An 18,628-nucleotide genomic window follows, 5' to 3' on the forward strand; every position below is an offset into this window, starting at 1 on the left:
AAGATGAAGATGCAAAAAGTGATGGCCTCCTGCAGTCCCCCATGCTGATATGAGCTTTCATAGTTGTGTGCTAGGGTGGTGGCAACAATATATAGTCCCACAGATGCATTCTTAGATATTAACTTAGTTGTTCTTCCTCCTATGGATATAGGAGTAAAGGTGATCCTTTATCATGGACATTGCAACAGAACCAGGTATGTAAGCAGAGGCCCCACAAGATCAGCTAACACAGAACACATGGTTTTCTCTGGGTAAATCATTTATCATTTCTCCAACTTGTGATTATTGATCTAGAGATCTCACACACAGTATCTATCTGTAGGTATATATGAAAAGTTGTATGAATTCTGGTAATGAAATAATTATAATAAAGCCACAATTATAATACTTCAAAGATAGATGTTTATTGAGTTGCTGAAAAATACAACTATTCCAGTGTCACATTTAAATGTTAGCTGCTAAAAAAACTACAGAAGTTCCACATACAGTCTAGTTGTTCCACTTCCCCACTATAATGAAAACTATGTTAATTTGATACGAAGTCAAACCTTTAACAATCACCTGTGAATTTCAGAAAAGTTAACATGTTGTAATTCTTCTTATATTGCCCTTACTAGTAGCTATGAGCTATTGTGCAGTTATGCATCGTTCAGTTCTGAAGGCAATGTGTTATACCTGTGAAAACTAGATATTCATATTATAATCTACTCTTTGGCTATATAATCAGATTATTAGCATGAGATTTCCATTATTATAATGAGGCCTAACTAATTAAAACCACAAATAATTACATACACATTTTGCAAATAGGTTTAGTCTGCTAAAGTCATTGCAACATTAAACTTCAAACCTTTTAAAAAATATTCTTGGAAGGGTTCTAACAGCCATTTGAGTGATATTTGTAGCCACTCAGAGTAACTGATTAATGTGTTCGAACACAGAACCAGAAGAATTCTGTGAAACCATGCATGAGGTGTTGGATTTTTTTTTTTTTTTAGTAAAACTCTCATACAGTTTCCACAAACTAAGAGGATCAGAACAGCGATGCTAGCCTGGGGCACTGTAGTTATACCCATCACTGGCGTAGACATAGCTTAATCAGAGAGAAATGTTAAAAGGCTACAGTCATAACAATGCATCTTAACCAATGCAAACCAGCAGCTGAAGACAGCAGGATGTACGACTGGTCTGTAAGCAGGACACTGAAGAGAGACTGTAAAAGCAGACACAGCATGAGAACATACATTGCAGGTATCTGACAGACTATGGAGGGAGATGCAGATTTCAAGCTTGAACAGAAAACAAAAAAGTTCTATTTAGCAGTAGTTCACCATCTTTGACTTAGGAAACAGAAGCTGAATAAGCTCAGTGTGACAGGTGAAAAGGTTGCTGCAGTCAGCAAGACCTATACGGACCTAAGAACTACTCCTGAAGAATCACTGGGTGGAGGAAGCACTGCAATAAAGATCTATAAAATGTATTCAGTGCCATTAGTTCTCAAATCCTGCTGGAATCAATGCAGCCTGCCAGCAGCAGACACCTTTACCAAGGCAGGTATTGTAAACTATCTACATTTTGTTTATAGCTGGAGCCTGCCATTTACAAAACTTTTAACACCTCATGACTCAGTGAAAAAAGTCCATGTCTGAGCTACATTATCCACCGCTGATAATCTAAATGTAAAGGAACATACTTGTTTGGGGCACCCTCATCAAATGTACCAAGCTCAAATAAAAACAAATACACTGCAAAGCTTCATGAATTTTACATTTCTCTCAACACATCTCATGTGGAAATTGCAGATTTTTTTTTTTTTTTGCTTACAACACTTCCCTTATTCAACAGTGACCTTCCCTATCACCAAGGATCACCAAGATCACCAAGGACAGACAGGAATCTATGGTTCATGCAGTCCAGCCTGGAGCAGAGGCCTCTGCACATGGTATCATTCCCCTTGTAGACCCGGGAGGCCTTTTCATAAGGAGAGTTTTCTTTATAGCTGGAAACTGAACAACAGACTCACAGAACATTTCAACCACAAACCCCTCATCGATAACTGCAAAAAAAGTTCCAACTGTTTGGATGCCTTTGTCAAGGGATGGTGTTCACTTTCTTTGTGACGCTGTTCCTCAATTTCTGCTTTATAGTCCCAAATTGTGCTTCATCAGGAAACAAAGAACAGCTGGGTGTGTGCAGGTGCAGAATGAAAAGTCTCACAGGGAAAAACATCTCTCAAAAGAGAATCTTTTACTTTCAATATTCAGGTCTAATAATAAAACTGTCCAGATCTTTAAATAAACAAAGAAATTAAGGTAAAATCAATTTTGTTGTATAGAATTCTATTTTAACCTACATTTGAAAAACCTAACTTAACTACAGTTCCAAAACCTGACAGTTCTGTTTCCCTAATGCTGGATCTAGCAATTAATTACTGCAAACCACACAAAAGGTGATCTGTGCTACTGCCAGATCCAACCCACGGAACAGAAGGGAAGCAGATCACCTCTGTCAGCAGGAGTTTCCATACTGGATTAAGCTTATTATTAGCAAGATTCAAAAAAATATGTTGTTCCAAATATATATGCTATAAGACATTGGGTGGTTTTCACGTGTAAGACAGGAAAGCGTGTAAATGTATAAAGACCCTGCTACAAGTGAAGGCATCTTTATCTTCACATATTCTCACCCTGTTGGTCAAAACCGAAGTCCTAACATACTTCACACGTAAAAGTGACGTCTATTTCCCTGGAATAAGAGTTAACATTTGTTTGTCACTATAAAAGAACATACTTCCTGACATGTAATGAGGCAGGTCACTTATCTATCAAAATGACAACACAGACATTTGAAAGAACTTACAACAAATTCTCATTATTTACTACAAATATATAAAAACTGAAGTGAAATCAAATTGAGTAACTTGACTACATGAAAGTTATGAAACAGTTTGTATTTTATACACAGAGTATGTACACTGATTTTGGAAATGTAGGTTTTATCCATGCAAATTTAATACAAAAACCTATTTACAAAAAAATAACAGTAAGAACATTTTTCAAAAGAAACATATGTTGGAAGCTCCAGCAATAATGGAAGTCCTGAAAAAAGACTTAATACAGTATCGTACAAGTAGACAATCTTCAAAAGTGTGGAAGATGCACTTTACAAGAACATGAAACGCAAAATGAATTAAAATGCACTATCAAAGATCTTGCAAGTATATACACAATTTAAGCATCTATTTTTAAATCACTCTCCAACTGTGCCTCAGAACTACTTCTGTCATGTCCTGCACACATTTACATATTGATCATTTGGTTACATTGTGTTTTCTGAGTTTTATAATCACGAGTTACAAAACAAAATAACTGAATACCAACTGAATGATAATCGTAAAGCAATCACATTTTCCTTGTTCTACACATTACATAATAGTAAAAAGTATTCACATTATTCCCAACGTAATCCACCAAACAACCCTTTTGCAATGCCCGCGTATGCCCCTCATGGGAACCAAAGCCTTGCGCTGCCTGCTGGTGCAAGAGACACGAACAGTTGCAGCTAGGAATTCCCACAGCTGCAGCAACGCTTAGTGTAACACATCGATTCGGTAAACACAACTGTATTAACATTTGCCTGTGAAGAGCGTGACCTTGCACATGCTCCAAAAAGCACATTAATACTGAACAATGGGAGTTCCCATGCCAGGAACGGCATTACCAAATCCTAAACAAACATAGCAATTCTGGAAAGATTTCACTGGTTCACTCGTATTTAAAAATGAAAGAAAACAAAAAAGTATCCTTGTGATTATTTCCAAATATTCTCTATTTCACAATCTGCCTGCATAAAACTATAGTGGAAAAAAAAAATGTTACGTTTGCCTTATTTCACACAGTTTTGAAACAAGTGAGGAAATCCTCATTAGTGCCAAGAATTCACTTTAAATTACTGACTTCATGCTGTAGCTCCGTTACAAAATTACTGAGGGCAATTCTGGTTTCATTGAAGTCATAGAATCATAGAATCATTTAGGTTGGAACAGACCTTTAAGATAGAGTCCAACCATAAACCTCACACTGCCAAAATGGAAAGTTCCCCAAAACAATTAAATTTGCTGTCAGTTTAAGCTATTCTTCTCTTTTAATATTTGCTAAGATACTAAAATAGTCCTGGAAAGACTTTATGGTTTTGGTTTTTTTAAGATTAGGATTCTAAAATTTGTATGGAAAAACCACATTAAAAATTCTTCTTTGAAAATGTAGTTAGCTACAAAACATTTGAACTAAAAATGACCGTCATCTTTATAATAACTTGTATTCTTTCCATAGAAATTAATCAAGTAGCTTATAGCAATTTTGCCTCCCATGTTGAAAAAAGAAAAAGGTCAAAAACAATGAGGGAACAAATACTGCATATAACAGTTTTAAGATAATATGCTGTCAGAATTGTACTATGTGAAATACTTAAAGACAAATAAAGCAAAGCGGTATTTTATTATGTAAGAAACACAGGAGCCAGAACTGCTCCCGTGCAGTGGCAAGTTTAAACTAAAATTCAGTTAGTCACCTATGCTCTCTATTTTATCAGTCAAGATCAGCAGAAATTTTCTTCACAGAAAGAGAATAATTTTTTACCTTCACATCCATTTTACAAAAAAAAATCTGTGCCATAAAATTCCTGATTAAAAAAAATACAGTTCGCCTTTCCCTCCATTTGTAAATGAATTACGTATACCCCACAGTGTGTTGCATGTGGAACAAGAAACAGTATTACTGTTTTGATTCACTCACATGAGAGGACAAGTGACACACTAACCTGTTAAAAGTCATGGTGCAATTTTCAATCAGTGAAGTTCTGTAGTTCCTACAGCAAGCTTCCTCTGTCTCACTACATCATTCTTTGCTGGTGGAAGTTAAATATTGGTAAACATCTATTACTCTCAAGTAAAGTTATCACTTTCCTTAGTATTTTTATTCAGATTGCAAACATCTGTTTAAAAGAATTCTGCAGCCTATGCACGAGGAGGCAGCAGCATGAAGCAAGGAGGTGTTTCCTTCAGAAGTTGCACCACACAGTCCAGTCTCGTCATTACAAAGCCAGAGGGTAGTGCAAATGGCACCAGCTAGGTACCCTACCCAGGGCCTGGAATGGGCAATGTTCTCTGTACAATCAACAGTGCTTTCTGCAGCACTGGGATAGAGCTACCCAAAATATAGAGTCTTTGGGAAAATGAAGATGCCAAATATCGTTATTGTAACCTCTACGGAAAGCTCCATATACTTAAGGATCCACCTCCCTCAGCATGAAGTAGATACAAAACATCTATTTCTTTCTCTACTAAATCTAAAGGCTTTTCATTGTGAAGTGATTCAACATCAAATCAACTCAGAGCACCCTCTCCTTGGACAACTATACTTTGCCTTTCCCATTCCTGGTCTTAATGTTTTTGGTTGTTTTTTTTTTTTTAAATTCCAAAGAGTCACCTGTAAACAGGAAATATTTCACCAGTTTTGTGTGTGTTGGGGTGGTGTTTTGTTTATTTGCTTTTGTTTTTCAAGTACATTTCACTGCTTAATATGATATACCTCTTGAAAGAAACACATACATTAGCCTGACTTAATGAGGAAAGAGAGAAATTTGATTTACCAATACAAAATCATCTCCTATCTGCAGAAAATGCTAAAAACTCCTACAAGTTGCTTTCAGTTGAAGTCAGTTGAATTATTAACGTGCTTTATCTCTGCATTGGTATACAGACCAATTACAAGACAAACAGGCAGACTGCAGCTTGTAACCTGCAGAGGTTACAAGCTGCAATACAGATATACAAGATATTTGTTTGAATTTGGCTACAAATTTACGTCAAAATCGGAGAAGAGTGCTGCTAAATGATAAGATATTACAAATAAGGGTTTTAGTGCAGTAAATAACTGATGGTAGTCCTCACCTGCAATTTTACTGAGGTGACATACCTTCCCATAGTATGAAAGCTGTGCTCCAAAGTAATTTTTCCTACTGTCTTAATACTGCATATGGTATATCAGAAAATTTGTATTAAATAATCAGTGTAATATTTTACAGCTTCCTTTGACGTACCAGAGATCACTGTTTTTAGTCAAGAATTTGACACTAAAGCTTTGCTAGTGTCAGACAAGTTTAAGCCATGTTTGCTATGGTCTCCAGCTCAGGTGTTGCATAAATTAAAAAGGTGAAATCTTTACTGAAGTCAAGAGCAAAACTTGCATTGATTACAGCGAAGCTAGGATTTTACCCAGAAATTATGATTCATGTCATAGTTATTTATTGTTTCAAATGTACTCCATAATTTATGATAATTTTAGTTCTTGGTTATATTTTGGAAGGCCTCCAGATACATGGGTATAGATGTTTTTTTGCATCCTCAGCAGTGCCCCAGCTAGCACACTGGATTAGCAGTATTATATAATGGATGTGAAGCATTTCTGAGATACTGTGTGGGAAGTCACCACGCTTTACAACAATTATTTTGATGCTACTGCTTTAAGATCTCACGATATCTGTGACATTACTGCTTAAATGAAAGATCATTCATGTGCAACATACTGCATCCAATGACATAAAAAAATAGAAGAATACACAAGGCCAGAAGCCTTGTCAGTATGTTGATTCACTCTGTAATTTACAGTTCATACCACATTATTGCAGTAACTTTGTATAGCATTCACAATAACAAAAGCACCCTAGTTAACTCTTAAATTTATTAGGAAAACTTAATGCAGTTTCCTAAACCTTTTAATGTTGACTTTTCTTCACATCCAAAGTAAAAACTGAGTGACTACAATAGGAATTGGGCAGGCCTCTGTTTTTAACCATCCTATCAGCTGTACCAAGTATTAAGTGATGACATTTCATCCTAAACAAAATAGGAAAAGGGTATCTCAAACATACTAAATGTTGAGAGCGGGGATTCTGGAATCACAGTAGTTCACCAATGCCACTGGAGCAATTTCTTAAAAAAGTAAAGAGGAAGGAGGAAAGTGGCATGCAGTAATGGAAAATGTGAAGTCACTAGATCTGTGAACAAACAAAAATAAATAAGATGATGCTGGGAATCAAATGGAAAGGCAGAAAGGGGATAGTAGGCAAATACTTGTACAGGGAAAACAGCAACAATTTCCACAGGCTGCTTTAAAATTAAAACTTAAAATTCAAAACTTTTTTAGCATCTTTTTTGCAGTTGCTCCTAAAAAAATCACGATGGGAACAGCCAATTTTAGCAAGGCTTTAGATTATTATTATTTGTAAAAGCAGCTAAAGAAAGATGGTAAAAGATTCATCCAGGCACAGTGGACCTTTTCTCCGATTGCTCGTAAGGATACTTGAAGGCCTTAATCTTTGCAATGCTAAAAAGGAAGCCCTGGAAGAATCATGGTTATCCTTCCCCATAAGCATGAAGAAGGCCATAATAATTTCCAATGAATGGCAAAGCAAGGCTGTTTCTAGCAAGTTTGTGGGGAAGAACTCCGGAGTACTAAAAAAAAAAAAATTTTTTTAGTAGTTTTCAACTTCAGAGATACAGTGTAAAATGATTACATTAATTTCATATCCAGTTTTCAAGTTACTTAGGAAATAAGCTAAGTTTAAAAAAAACCTGGTAAGCATCAGGCATGCTACATCAAGGGAATTCTTAATGTTTACACTGCGATATAACTTTATAAATTTAGTTCTAGTAGGAAAAAAGTTACTTTAAGATCAGAAAACATATTTAAATATGACAATGAAATAGTAGTGTAGATCAGTTTAAGCCAGATAACTGAAAGTGACAATTTACAGTTAGCAATTCTATGGCTAATGTACTGAAATAGAACTTTGTTGTTGTTGTCAAATACCATAGCAAGGAATTGAAAGACAATGACTTATTCTTTCTGAATGGTTGTGTTCTTCAAACATAGCAGACAAGCATTTTCTTTAATGAATTAATTACTTTTTCATTTTAGTCTTAGCATGACTTTTCAGATACTGCCTTCAATGAAAAATAAGAGATTGAAGTTGTTAAAATGAGTATTATGTGAATTATTTAAAAAACAATTAGAGATTTGAAACACCATATTTCAAAGGTCAAAGCAATCCAGTTTCCTCAAACAAGTACTTATGCCGCCTAAGATTTATACCTAGGACTTTGCAAATTAAGTTTTACACCGGCCTCTCCATGAGCTGTATTTTAAGAAAACACTATATAAGTAATAGTGGTTTTTAACTATTACACATGAATCAGCTTGTTTCAATGGAATTAAAAATAATGTATCTTTTAAAAAAAAAATCTTGTCATCAGAAAGTTATTTTTCCTCTCAGCTACTGATTTTAAGGACTATAGTAAATGAAGTAAGGAGTAAATGATACCCTTCCCTCATTCTTTTACGAATTATATTACATGCGGTCTTGATCAATTGGAAAGAACAGAAACAAATCTTGTTACACACTTGGCAAACATATCCCTCAATCAAAATTAACTTAGCCTGAAATAGAAAATCTGTGACAGTCAGAACTTTTTTTTTAATTGAGCTACCTATTCATGAAGAACAAACTAATGCAAACAGATTTATTACTAAAATTATGAAATTATTTGCAAGTTGTTTGGAGAAGAACTCAACTGTGTATGGTTTCAGAATGTTCTCAAAACACCGAGAATTTGTGCAGAAGCAAACAAATACATAAACTCAGAAGTTTCAAAAAACCACCACAGTGGAAATTTTTCTTTTTCACATTTATCCAGAAAAGTCTAATGTCTCAGCACAGTGCCATTTGTACAAACTGATTTGTGTGCTATGCCACACTTGTGTAAATTACACAATAAATCCCGTAAACACTAAAAAGATAACACTGATATTTCTCAACTAAATTATGGATATACCTGTTGTAAAAGTGTAATGTGAGATCAGGAGCAATATTACACAAAATCCTGAAAGTCACAGCGTAAACCTGAGATTTTGGCAGTTTTATCAAAATGTCCTAAATTACTCTGTATGCATCACTAGTTCTCATGTCTTACTCACCATGTATATTTGTTTGTCCCAAACAAAAGGTAGACAACTTTTTTTGTCCAACAATACATTAAACCAAAAGTGATTAGGTATTATCAAATTAAATATCATAAATAAAAAGTATTTACAGTATTTTCTAATTATTAGACAACAAAATAACCAATTAAATTGTGCAACAAACTTAAACACCCAACATCAAAAATGTGAAGTATTACTTAAATCTTCACATACTGATTTTACAAAAAACTATTAAAATATTTAAAAATTTCCATTTTATCTATTTTAAACAAGGAAATTTCAAAAATGTTTAAGACTATTAAGAGTTATCAATTACACAGGCACTTCACATGTAAACAATCTACAGTACAACTGAAAAAAATATTTGGCACCAACCTAGAAGACTGGAAAAAACTCAATAAAATATGTCCTTTTCCCATTGTACACTGTTTTGTGTAATCACCATACACTCAGCCTAAATACTGGCAATGTTAGAAGTGTGTAAGTTACAATCAGGAGTGCAAAAAATAAAGAACGCAAATATTAAGCTTTCTGAGAGAGTGAAAGTGGATCACAAGTGATCAGTCGCTCGCATTTTTACCATCATACCATCGCTACATTTTTGTCTTACCTTTAAACCAAATTATTGACTTGAAAGACTAAAGGGGGAGGGAAGGGGGGCGTGCTTTGTACTTCTAAAATAATTCGAACAATATTTTCAATGTAGGAAAAGAAATCCAGCATTTAACTCTAATACTGTGAGACGTTAAATGGCAGCTTTTAACTTAAATTAACTGGAAAGAGAACCTGATGCTACCACAATCTCTTTGTGCATCCAATTGCAAAAGAAACAAATAATAATTATGTTCTTTTAACTGTCAGCTGACTCCAAGGTTTTCATGTACAACTCCAAGTAAGGCTCTCTACAGCATCTGGACAGATACTAGTTTGATGGCTTGGATGTTCCCATGTAGGAAGCTGAACTGCCTCAGAGCAATCCAAATCAACAGATTGAATGGTAAGTTGTCTAGCTTCCAAGAAGTCATGTCACATGGAGGAAAGCTGAGATACTTTCAATGTTGGCAATTCAAGCAGAGCTTGAACTGTGAGGCCAACCTTCACCAGACCCCTTTCCTCCAGAATGTGATGAGGCAAGCAAAGTCTCTCCTGCAAAATAAAGCAGTACGTGTATCAAGCTTCATTCATTTTTTCCCCAAGGCAGGTAACAAAGGCATTCTCTCTGAAGTCACACATACATCGCTATAAGACACTTGCATAGAAAATGTCTTTGGCCTTGAATTTCGCATATGGTCCTCTACAGTAACAGAATGGTCAGAAACTAATTATATCTAAGATCTGTTTAAAGTTTTAAACTATGACAACATCAGAAGATACATAAAAGACTGCTAATTTCATAAAGCCAAAGACTGTTTCTTTTCATAAGCAGAGCAAGACAAACAGGATGATGGGCATTGTTGGCTCAGTGGCCTACTTCCCCCTTTGCCTTGTTTTGTAGGCTTATTACCAATTTTTCCCTTGGGAAAACTTGGAAGTGCAGATAGACTCGGTCCTCAGTAATGAGCCATTCCCCAAGAAAGTCATCTTTCAGTTTCAGAATTTAGCACAACCTGGACAATTTTCCCAACTACTAGCTTGTCTTACATGTAATTCAGGAGGTAAATCTTAGCATCTCTACTTCTGAATGGCCTGTGGCCCCACGCTAGATAGAAGCTGTGACAGAGCAGTAACCCCGGCTTCTAAATCCATGAACTAATTTTCTTGTTCCACTAAAAAGGGTCAAGGGAGTTTTTTGTCTCTTGTAATATGCAGGAAATTATTTGACCTTCAGGTTTCCCCCCCCTCCTGATACAGGGAAGTGAGAGGATGAACTTGGGCAACAGAAGCATGAATAATGGGCTGCAATTACAGTCATGCTAGAAAAGATAGCTAATCAGTTAGGCTACATTTCTGTAATTGCAGGATTTTCCTAGGCAGACACTGAAATTCATGCCAAAGTGAGTTACTAAACTCAAGACTTTAAAATATTACAACATCATCCTCTCGCATCAGTTCTTTTGTTTAGATAATTTAATTTACAAGGTGGTCAGTATTATTTTTACTATAAGGAATGACTAGAAACCCATAAAGTAGCTTCCTCAAGTTCATGCCACAGGCCAGAAATGGGACTTCTTTTCACATCTTCAAGTTCCCTGGTCAGTGTTATAATCACTATTGCTCCCTGAATTAAGACCCAAAAAAACCCCAACTTCAGTATTTGCTGACAATTTCTGTGGTTATTATTAAGAAGTCAATAAAGCAATTAGTATACCTGTGGAACGCCCAATTTTTTACAAGCATCGAGAAAGTTTTCAACATTTCTTCGGCACTTTGCCATACTGAGTTTAGGCTGTAAAGACAGGATGTTAGATCTTCATCATACATTTGTGAAGGATTGTATATTTCTGATGCAAATTCAGTAACAGTTGCTAAAACGCAGAACAAATTCTATGAAGACTCAGTATATGAAAATAGTTCTTAAACTAAACTTCTGAGCCTCGTTTAGTGCTTCTTGCAGGAAAAATTGAAGTGAGGAATGTAGTCAATTAATATGGTAAACACGATTCATGATGTTTTAGTATTGAACTTCAAAAGCTTGTTTTCATGTAAGATGCAACTAAAGTAAGGTAAATGACTTACCACTGCTGGTGATGGTACGTGAATGCTGGCAACAGAACGTGGCCTTATGTGATTGGCTAAATGGCAAAGAACTACTCCATCCATCAATGCTGCTCCAATGTCGTCTGGCAAAATTACTTTCAACCTTGATTCAAGATTCTATTAAAAAGTCCATAAGTAAGTTACTTTCAACATTAGCTAGTTTTTAATTCTAAATCCAGGGTATTTTAAAGCATTCAGTTTAAAAGGGACATTTTAATACTAAAGTGAAGTAAATGGAGTCAACTCGCACTTTACTGAGTACAAATATCCTTTTCTCTTTATCATTCTCTTATCCCTTTATCATTAACCTTACATTCCCTTTGCTTGTTTTTTGGTTTTTTTTAATGACACAACTACATACATTGAGAAAGACATTCAGCCAACAACTACCATGAAAGCCATATGATGAACTCACTAATCATAATAGGAAAGCACAGAATTTAAGGACAGAAATGTTAGGCTGAATACCTCATTAGCTGTCAGTGTGCAGAATTTGTGGGTTGAAATCATACACAATTTTACTAGGAAAAAAAAAGAGGGGAACACAACCACTTTAGGCATGGGTATTTCACTCATGCAGATGACAGTTAAATAGCTGAGGAAAGGGTGGCCAAGAAGTGCCCACATTTGTGTTGCAAAACAGAGAAGGTAAGCAGGGAATGTTTTTTCCCCACTCCAGCAACAAGCCTTCACTGCTCAGGAAATGAACTGTTTCAAGACAGAAACAGCCTTCATAGAAGTCACACCCCAAATTAGTACTGCCCTGGAAAGCAGAGCTACTACGATTTACAGTTAACTATAACTGTTAAATATCTTGAGAACGATAACTTACTGGAAGTCTGAAATTTAGATTCCATTCAGTATTGTATGACTTGTAGCAACTTTCTACACTCAAAAAGCATTTGGCTATTCAGAAGACTATGACCATCTTTCTTCAAATCTCAGATCAAATAGCAGTAAACAAGCAGACTTATTGCCTCCCTAGGAAAACCTAAAACCTCAGAAACCTAACGAAAAAAAAATATCGTTTTTCATTTCACTTAATGTTTCAGCTAAAAAAAACATTTAGTTCCTGGTTAGTATTTTGGTTGGACCAAAAACAGTACCAGTGTAGCCTGTTACATGAAATTCCTTGGGAAGAAATATCACTACAGACATGCCCTTGTACAACTGTAATGATTTGCAGGCCTTTATTATAAAGGTTTAAATTGTGGTACAGAGCAAACTAAACACACTGCATGCATATAGTAAATAATGGTACATACGTTGCGAAGCTGTCTTATTTGTTCCCTTTCTTCCCTTAAATGCTCCATTTTCCTCCTCATTGTAAATCCAGGATCCACTGCACCATAGTCCTGGCGAGATGCACGGCTGAAAGCTATTAAATATTAGTGAAGTTAGTTTTCAGAATTCAGATTAAAAAATGCAATGACTAAAAATCTACCAACAAGGATAAAAATGGGAAAAAAGCTGCAGAACTTTTCAGAACAAATATATTTAAGTATCCTGATGTAAAATATGTTGTCTATGAAACTTATCTTTCAAATAAAATACACAGACCATCTTACTTAAGTACAAATAGATAACTAGAAAATATGGAAACAGAATTGACTTCAAAATTCAAATATCTGTTTGAGATATACAACCCCATTTGCACTTTTCCAAGCATATCTTGAAATCTAGCTTGAAATTATTTTCATTGTTTTATTTTTAATCAAGTATAAAGTCTTTATGGAGACTAAAAAAAGGGACAGAACTCCCTGATGTAACTTACAATGAAAGATTTAAAATATATAAACACACTCACATATATGCATGTTTTAGGTGTACATAAGCGGAGACACAGTGATTGCTTATTAAAGAACTAATTGACAAATATGAAATGTCTCATCTAAAAGTTCAGAGTTCTTCTTTAAAAAGGAGGTCTTAAATAATTACATTCACTTTACTATTCTTCATGGTCAGAAAGTCTTCAAATGACAATTCTATTATTTTATAGAACACTGGCAAATAAAAACTCTTCTGTAGCAATACCACTGTATCCTTAAGTATTTTACCCTATGCTTCTGAGAAAAAAAAAATCAATACTTACACCTTTAGAACTTTATATATTGTTTCTAATAGTTTGAATTTTAGCAAGAGATCTAACAATCAAAAATAACAGAAATTTTATAGATACTCTTGAAATCACTGCTCTGATTTTATACATTATGAGAGTATGTAGTTCATATACAGACAAATACAATTGCATGTTACCGACAGTATCTATGGAAGCATCTAAAACCACAAAGATTTTGGCTTGTAATTAAGAAACAAAATGCCATTCACTTTCCTAGAACTGAGTGAAAGGGGTGCTGCTCTTTTACAGACATGAGCTGGCAGTGGCTCCTAGGAAGCCTACTACCACACTGAGAAAACATGGGCTGAAAAGTCCTAACAAGCCTGCTTCCTCCTATCAAATCTGCACCTTCCTGCAGCCAAGGATGTAGGTAACTCAGAAGCCTCTAAATTATCAGCCAGGCACGTCCTGGTACATGCAACTAACCTAACTATCTCTGGCACACAAGTTTCACACAACTGCTTACAAGTCTCAGGTGACTTAAGGGCCCTGAAGAAGGCACTTGCATGACCTCAGCCAGACATATGTTACTACTGAGGGCTCACAGACTAGTATTAAGGAGGTCAAGCTTTGCTACCATAAATACTGAATGAAATTAAACTGAAGAGTTGAGATGATTCTTTCTTAATGAATTTGCACAAAGACTGTTCCCTTAAAAACAGAGAAGAGTGGTATCAGCCAGAAAAAGGATTGCACAGTGGCTTTTCCAAACCATGTTTTACACCGTTGACATCCAATAGTCACATAAACACTTGCAAATAAAAGAATACTGTAACTGCAAAAAAAAGGTATTATTTCTACCTAGATTTCAGAGGACTGAAAGTCTGCTTTAGACAATACAACTTTCTTATGAGGATACGGCAGAGTCTTGGAAGAGTCAGGGTGCAACAAAGCACTAAGCCATAGCTCCTGGCAAAGCTCTGCTCAGAGCATCCTTTCATAGGACAAATTACACAAATCTATTTCTCTTGAAACCCTCCTGCCTCAGCCATCAGGTCTCAAGAACAACTGCATGCTCTTTCCCTGTTCTTTGACAGTGACTAAATATGCACAAAATAAATCAGTGGGGAAAAAATTAAAAAAATTTAAAAAAAAATCACTGTGCAACTTGGGGAACTTTCAATTATTTGTTTGCCAAAGCAGCTGTCTATGTCTTTCCCAGTACTATGTTTGTGATAAGTACACTGAGTCAATTGCTATACTGTGGCATCTCTTCATATTCATTCCAATTCATGCATCTGCTATTCTTACCATCTATTCCAGCCCAGGAAATAAACATCTGTTTTATCATGCTATGTTAGAGAACAGCAGCTTACCTGACCTTGGTTTGAGACCAAATGGACCATGAGTGTTACTATCAGTCCTTTCATAATCCTGTTAAAAGAGATAAAGTCAATTTTCTTCCATTTATTAAAAGAATTAACTTTTGTTCCCATCAAGATAGTGTTTAAATTATTCTTCCCTAAGAAAAGTGAGTCCTTCTGCTTAACTGTAACACTCTTCTGAAGGGGACAGTATAAAATAAATGGAACAAAAGTAACCTCACTACATGCAGATAATTATCTTACTGAGGAAGAAAAGCAGCACCAGATTAACTAAAATCTACTCTAAACCATTTCAAACTACTGCAAACCATTCTGAGAACAGAGTTCTAAGCCAGCTGTAAGCAAATACAAATATCCTCCCAACGCTTAGCATCAAAGTATTTCTTAAGAAATGTTTACTTTCAATTATGAAGATCAGGTTTTTCCTCATTTCACCATCTAAAAAGAGATGCACACAGTAATTTGGTATGTACATGAGAGATCTTTATTTCAACTCCTGTTCACTGTATCTGGGAGATATTCTCATTCTGCTCCCTCAGGTTCCTTATAGACATGAGGTGGAAATGTTCAATCTTTGGTATGCTTTATTCAGAGCTCAGTAGTGCAGTGCAGCCACCGTGAGACTATGTGGACGTTCCTTAAAAAGGAAAGCAACCAGTGAATGAAGCTGCAAGGCTGCACCATAAAGGCAACAGCCAGAAGTGTAAAGGATGAAACTCTAAGAATTGTCAGTACCTGTGGGTTCCTTGTGATATATAAAGTACTAAACCACAAGTTTTACTTAAAATCCTCTGGATGGCTAGTGCATAGGGGACACCTATAAAATATGGTAAATTCGATTTTTGTTTTATTAGCTATTTTCATTAGGAAAGATAATGGAGACAAAGCAATGCACCTTTCTACACACCAGTCAAAAAGAAGAAACAGATATTTGCAAAGGTAAAACAAGTTGTAATATCTGTCTCTAGCGTCTATCTATTTTTGAGTGTTTATTATGATGAAATATTTCTAATTGCCGTTTCAAAAGAAACTAACAGCTTTATATCTGCATGGAAAACCTGGTGACAAGTAATGTGCAAAGAAATGTTTGTTGAATGAAGAACAAAACCACAAACTTGTACCTCAGACGACACAGGAGACTGTGGAGACACATTAGTATTATCACTGTCTTGCTAAAAAGAAATCAAAGAGATGATATTATAAAAATGAAAATTATGATTTAACAAGAAACATGAAATTATGAAATACACAAGACATGAGACACGCAACATTTGTCAAGTATGCGACAAACTGGCAGCAACTAAATTTAAAAATGTGTAAGTCAAGGAAACACTGTTCACTGTTTATGTCAAATACTACTTTTACATTACTTCTGCTTGATGGGTGAATTAACTTTCCTATTACCGAAGCAAGTAAAATGTCCTACTTTTCCCCAGTACACAATCTTGATGACTTTTTTCAAATAAAGTATAATACTTATTTCATCTCCAGCTTTGGAATGCAAAGTTTGTTTGCATGGACTCTAGCCAGTGTTCTCCTGTTCCTGTGACATGTAAGTGTTCATAAAAGACAAACGAATAAAACGTCTTCTTAAATATTTTACACAATTACTATTTCTCACCTCATCATTTTCATTTCCACTTGAACTCTTTCTAGAAGACTTATACTGCAAAACACACACAATTATTACTTTAAAATGGAAGTATGGTTTTCATTTGAACTAAATGGCTTGATATCACTCAGATGTTACTTATTACTGGTGAAGCTGCTGAGAAAAAACACATTACAGAATCAAAGGAGCAAAAAGAAATAAAACAGAAAAGGAACATCTAGTTCCTAGGCTAGTCAAGATCTTTGTTATGTCGATGAGAGGATAAGAGCATTTTCAAATTAAATACTTTTATAATGTGAACTCTGACTGCATGTGACAGTTGATCCAAGTGAAAAGATCTTAACAACTGCTACTCTGAAGCAGTTAGAAAAATCATGCAACCTGTGAAAGTTACTTTTACAGTGTGTTTTGTTATGTAACTTTAAGATTGCTTACACTTTGAGATTGACTTGACATTGTAAAAACATTAAATTAACAAAAAAAAAAATCAGTATTTCCTTTACAACTTCAAAGCCTGATCACATCCTTTTATCTATTTAAGACCAGCACTTTTTCTACAGTTCTGTCTGATTTGTTGCACACTGCCTTCATCACTGTCCCACTTCCTGATTATCCTGAAAGTGGAGGAAATGAAGGAGGGATTGAAGGAAGAAATTTACAAAAGCAGTATTTAAGAAAATAAGTGTGTTTCATTGTCTGCAGAGCAAGCGTACAAAAAATAGAAAAAAACATGCAGCTAGAATTAAAAAGATCCATCACTACAAAACCCTGATAAGTGCGTTGTGTGTACATGGCTGGCCTACCCATCTTTATGATTAACACCTAACACAGGCTAAATTAAGAGACTAACTTTGGAACTGGAAGGATGGCTCTCCTTCAAAGATCTGACTTTTAGGGGTACATATAGGTTTTAGTTAAAAGAATTTCTTAAAAAGGAAGAAAAACCTGACCTGCAACTACGTTCTTTAATATTAATAAACACGCAAACTTACATAGCTCTGCTATAGAAAGTTGTATTTATTAGTTATGCATAGAAGATGCTTGTCTTCAAAGTTATAACTGAGCACTGATGGACTGTAAAATTGAGCAGCGTTATAGAGTTCAATTTTCAACAGCTTTCAAACTACATGCTGACAACAATGAACAGCATCTCTTGAAAATCCAAGTCTAGGACAAACAGCCTTTGTTGGCTATCCTACTGCCACTCATTTTCTGTGCAAATTAAACACGTCTTTTGAAGAGTGATTGAATAAAGTGTCAGTTGTTGGTTTGTGGGATTCTTTTGTTGTTTTGGGTTTTTGGTGGTTTTGGGTTTTTTGTTTTGAGGGGGTTTGGGGGGCTGGATTTTTTTTTTGGTTGTTGGTTTTTTTTTTTTTTTTTTTAAACTATGCACAGAGTACAGGTAGTTCTGGGGTCAGATAGAGACCTACTGCATATATCATTGTGTCCTGGTTTCGGCTGGGATAGAGTTGATTTTCTGGATATTTCTTGGGCTTATTTCCTGTACGTTTGCGGTACAAGGGAATACATTACTTTGGCAGCTGATAAGGCAAAGCCTAATTTTCTATGCCCTGCAGACCTCCGCTGCCGACTTCTATTTATACAGGCCTTTGGCCAGTTCTGTGTTCATGTTTTTCCCACCATAATTATCCATATCAAAGCTAGCACATAGTAATTCTTTTCCATTGTGGATACGCTAACAAGAATTTCAGCTTGGATGTAGCTAGGATCCAAAACAACTACAGACTACTCTGGGGGGGTGGGGCGGGCATTTTGCTTGATAAAATTGTCTTCAATGGTAAGATTCTTTTTACATACTTAACGCAACAAAGAT

At 35.4% G+C, this 18,628-nt stretch overlaps 1 protein-coding gene across 6 annotated transcripts in view; it reads right to left on the reverse strand.

The window, feature by feature from the left end:
* Nucleotides 1-385: 385 nt before the first annotated feature.
* Nucleotides 386-18,628, reverse strand: part of LRCH2 (leucine rich repeats and calponin homology domain containing 2) — a 56,386-nt gene continuing 38,143 nt past the window's right edge. For 2 of the 6 annotated variants that reach the window (XM_076346868.1, XM_076346865.1), the window contains 7 exons: nt 16,804-16,848; nt 16,304-16,354; nt 15,174-15,231; nt 13,004-13,116; nt 11,718-11,855; nt 11,350-11,427; nt 386-10,187 (listed from right to left, as the gene is read on the reverse strand). In XM_076346868.1, the coding sequence (XP_076202983.1) occupies nt 10,068-10,187; nt 11,350-11,427; nt 11,718-11,855; nt 13,004-13,116; nt 15,174-15,231; nt 16,304-16,354; nt 16,804-16,848 (603 nt within the window). In that variant the 3' untranslated portion in view covers nt 386-10,067. Of the gene's footprint in view, nt 10,188-11,349; nt 11,428-11,717; nt 11,856-13,003; nt 13,117-15,173; nt 15,232-15,763; nt 15,820-16,303; nt 16,355-16,803; nt 16,849-18,628 lie in introns of those variants that run through there. The other 4 variants (XM_076346869.1, XM_076346867.1, XM_076346866.1 and 1 more) reach the window with 3 other exon arrangements.

The sequence above is a fragment of the Aptenodytes patagonicus genome, chromosome 9 (genome assembly GCF_965638725.1).
Source record: "Aptenodytes patagonicus chromosome 9, bAptPat1.pri.cur, whole genome shotgun sequence".
Lineage (NCBI taxonomy): Eukaryota > Metazoa > Chordata > Aves > Sphenisciformes > Spheniscidae > Aptenodytes > Aptenodytes patagonicus.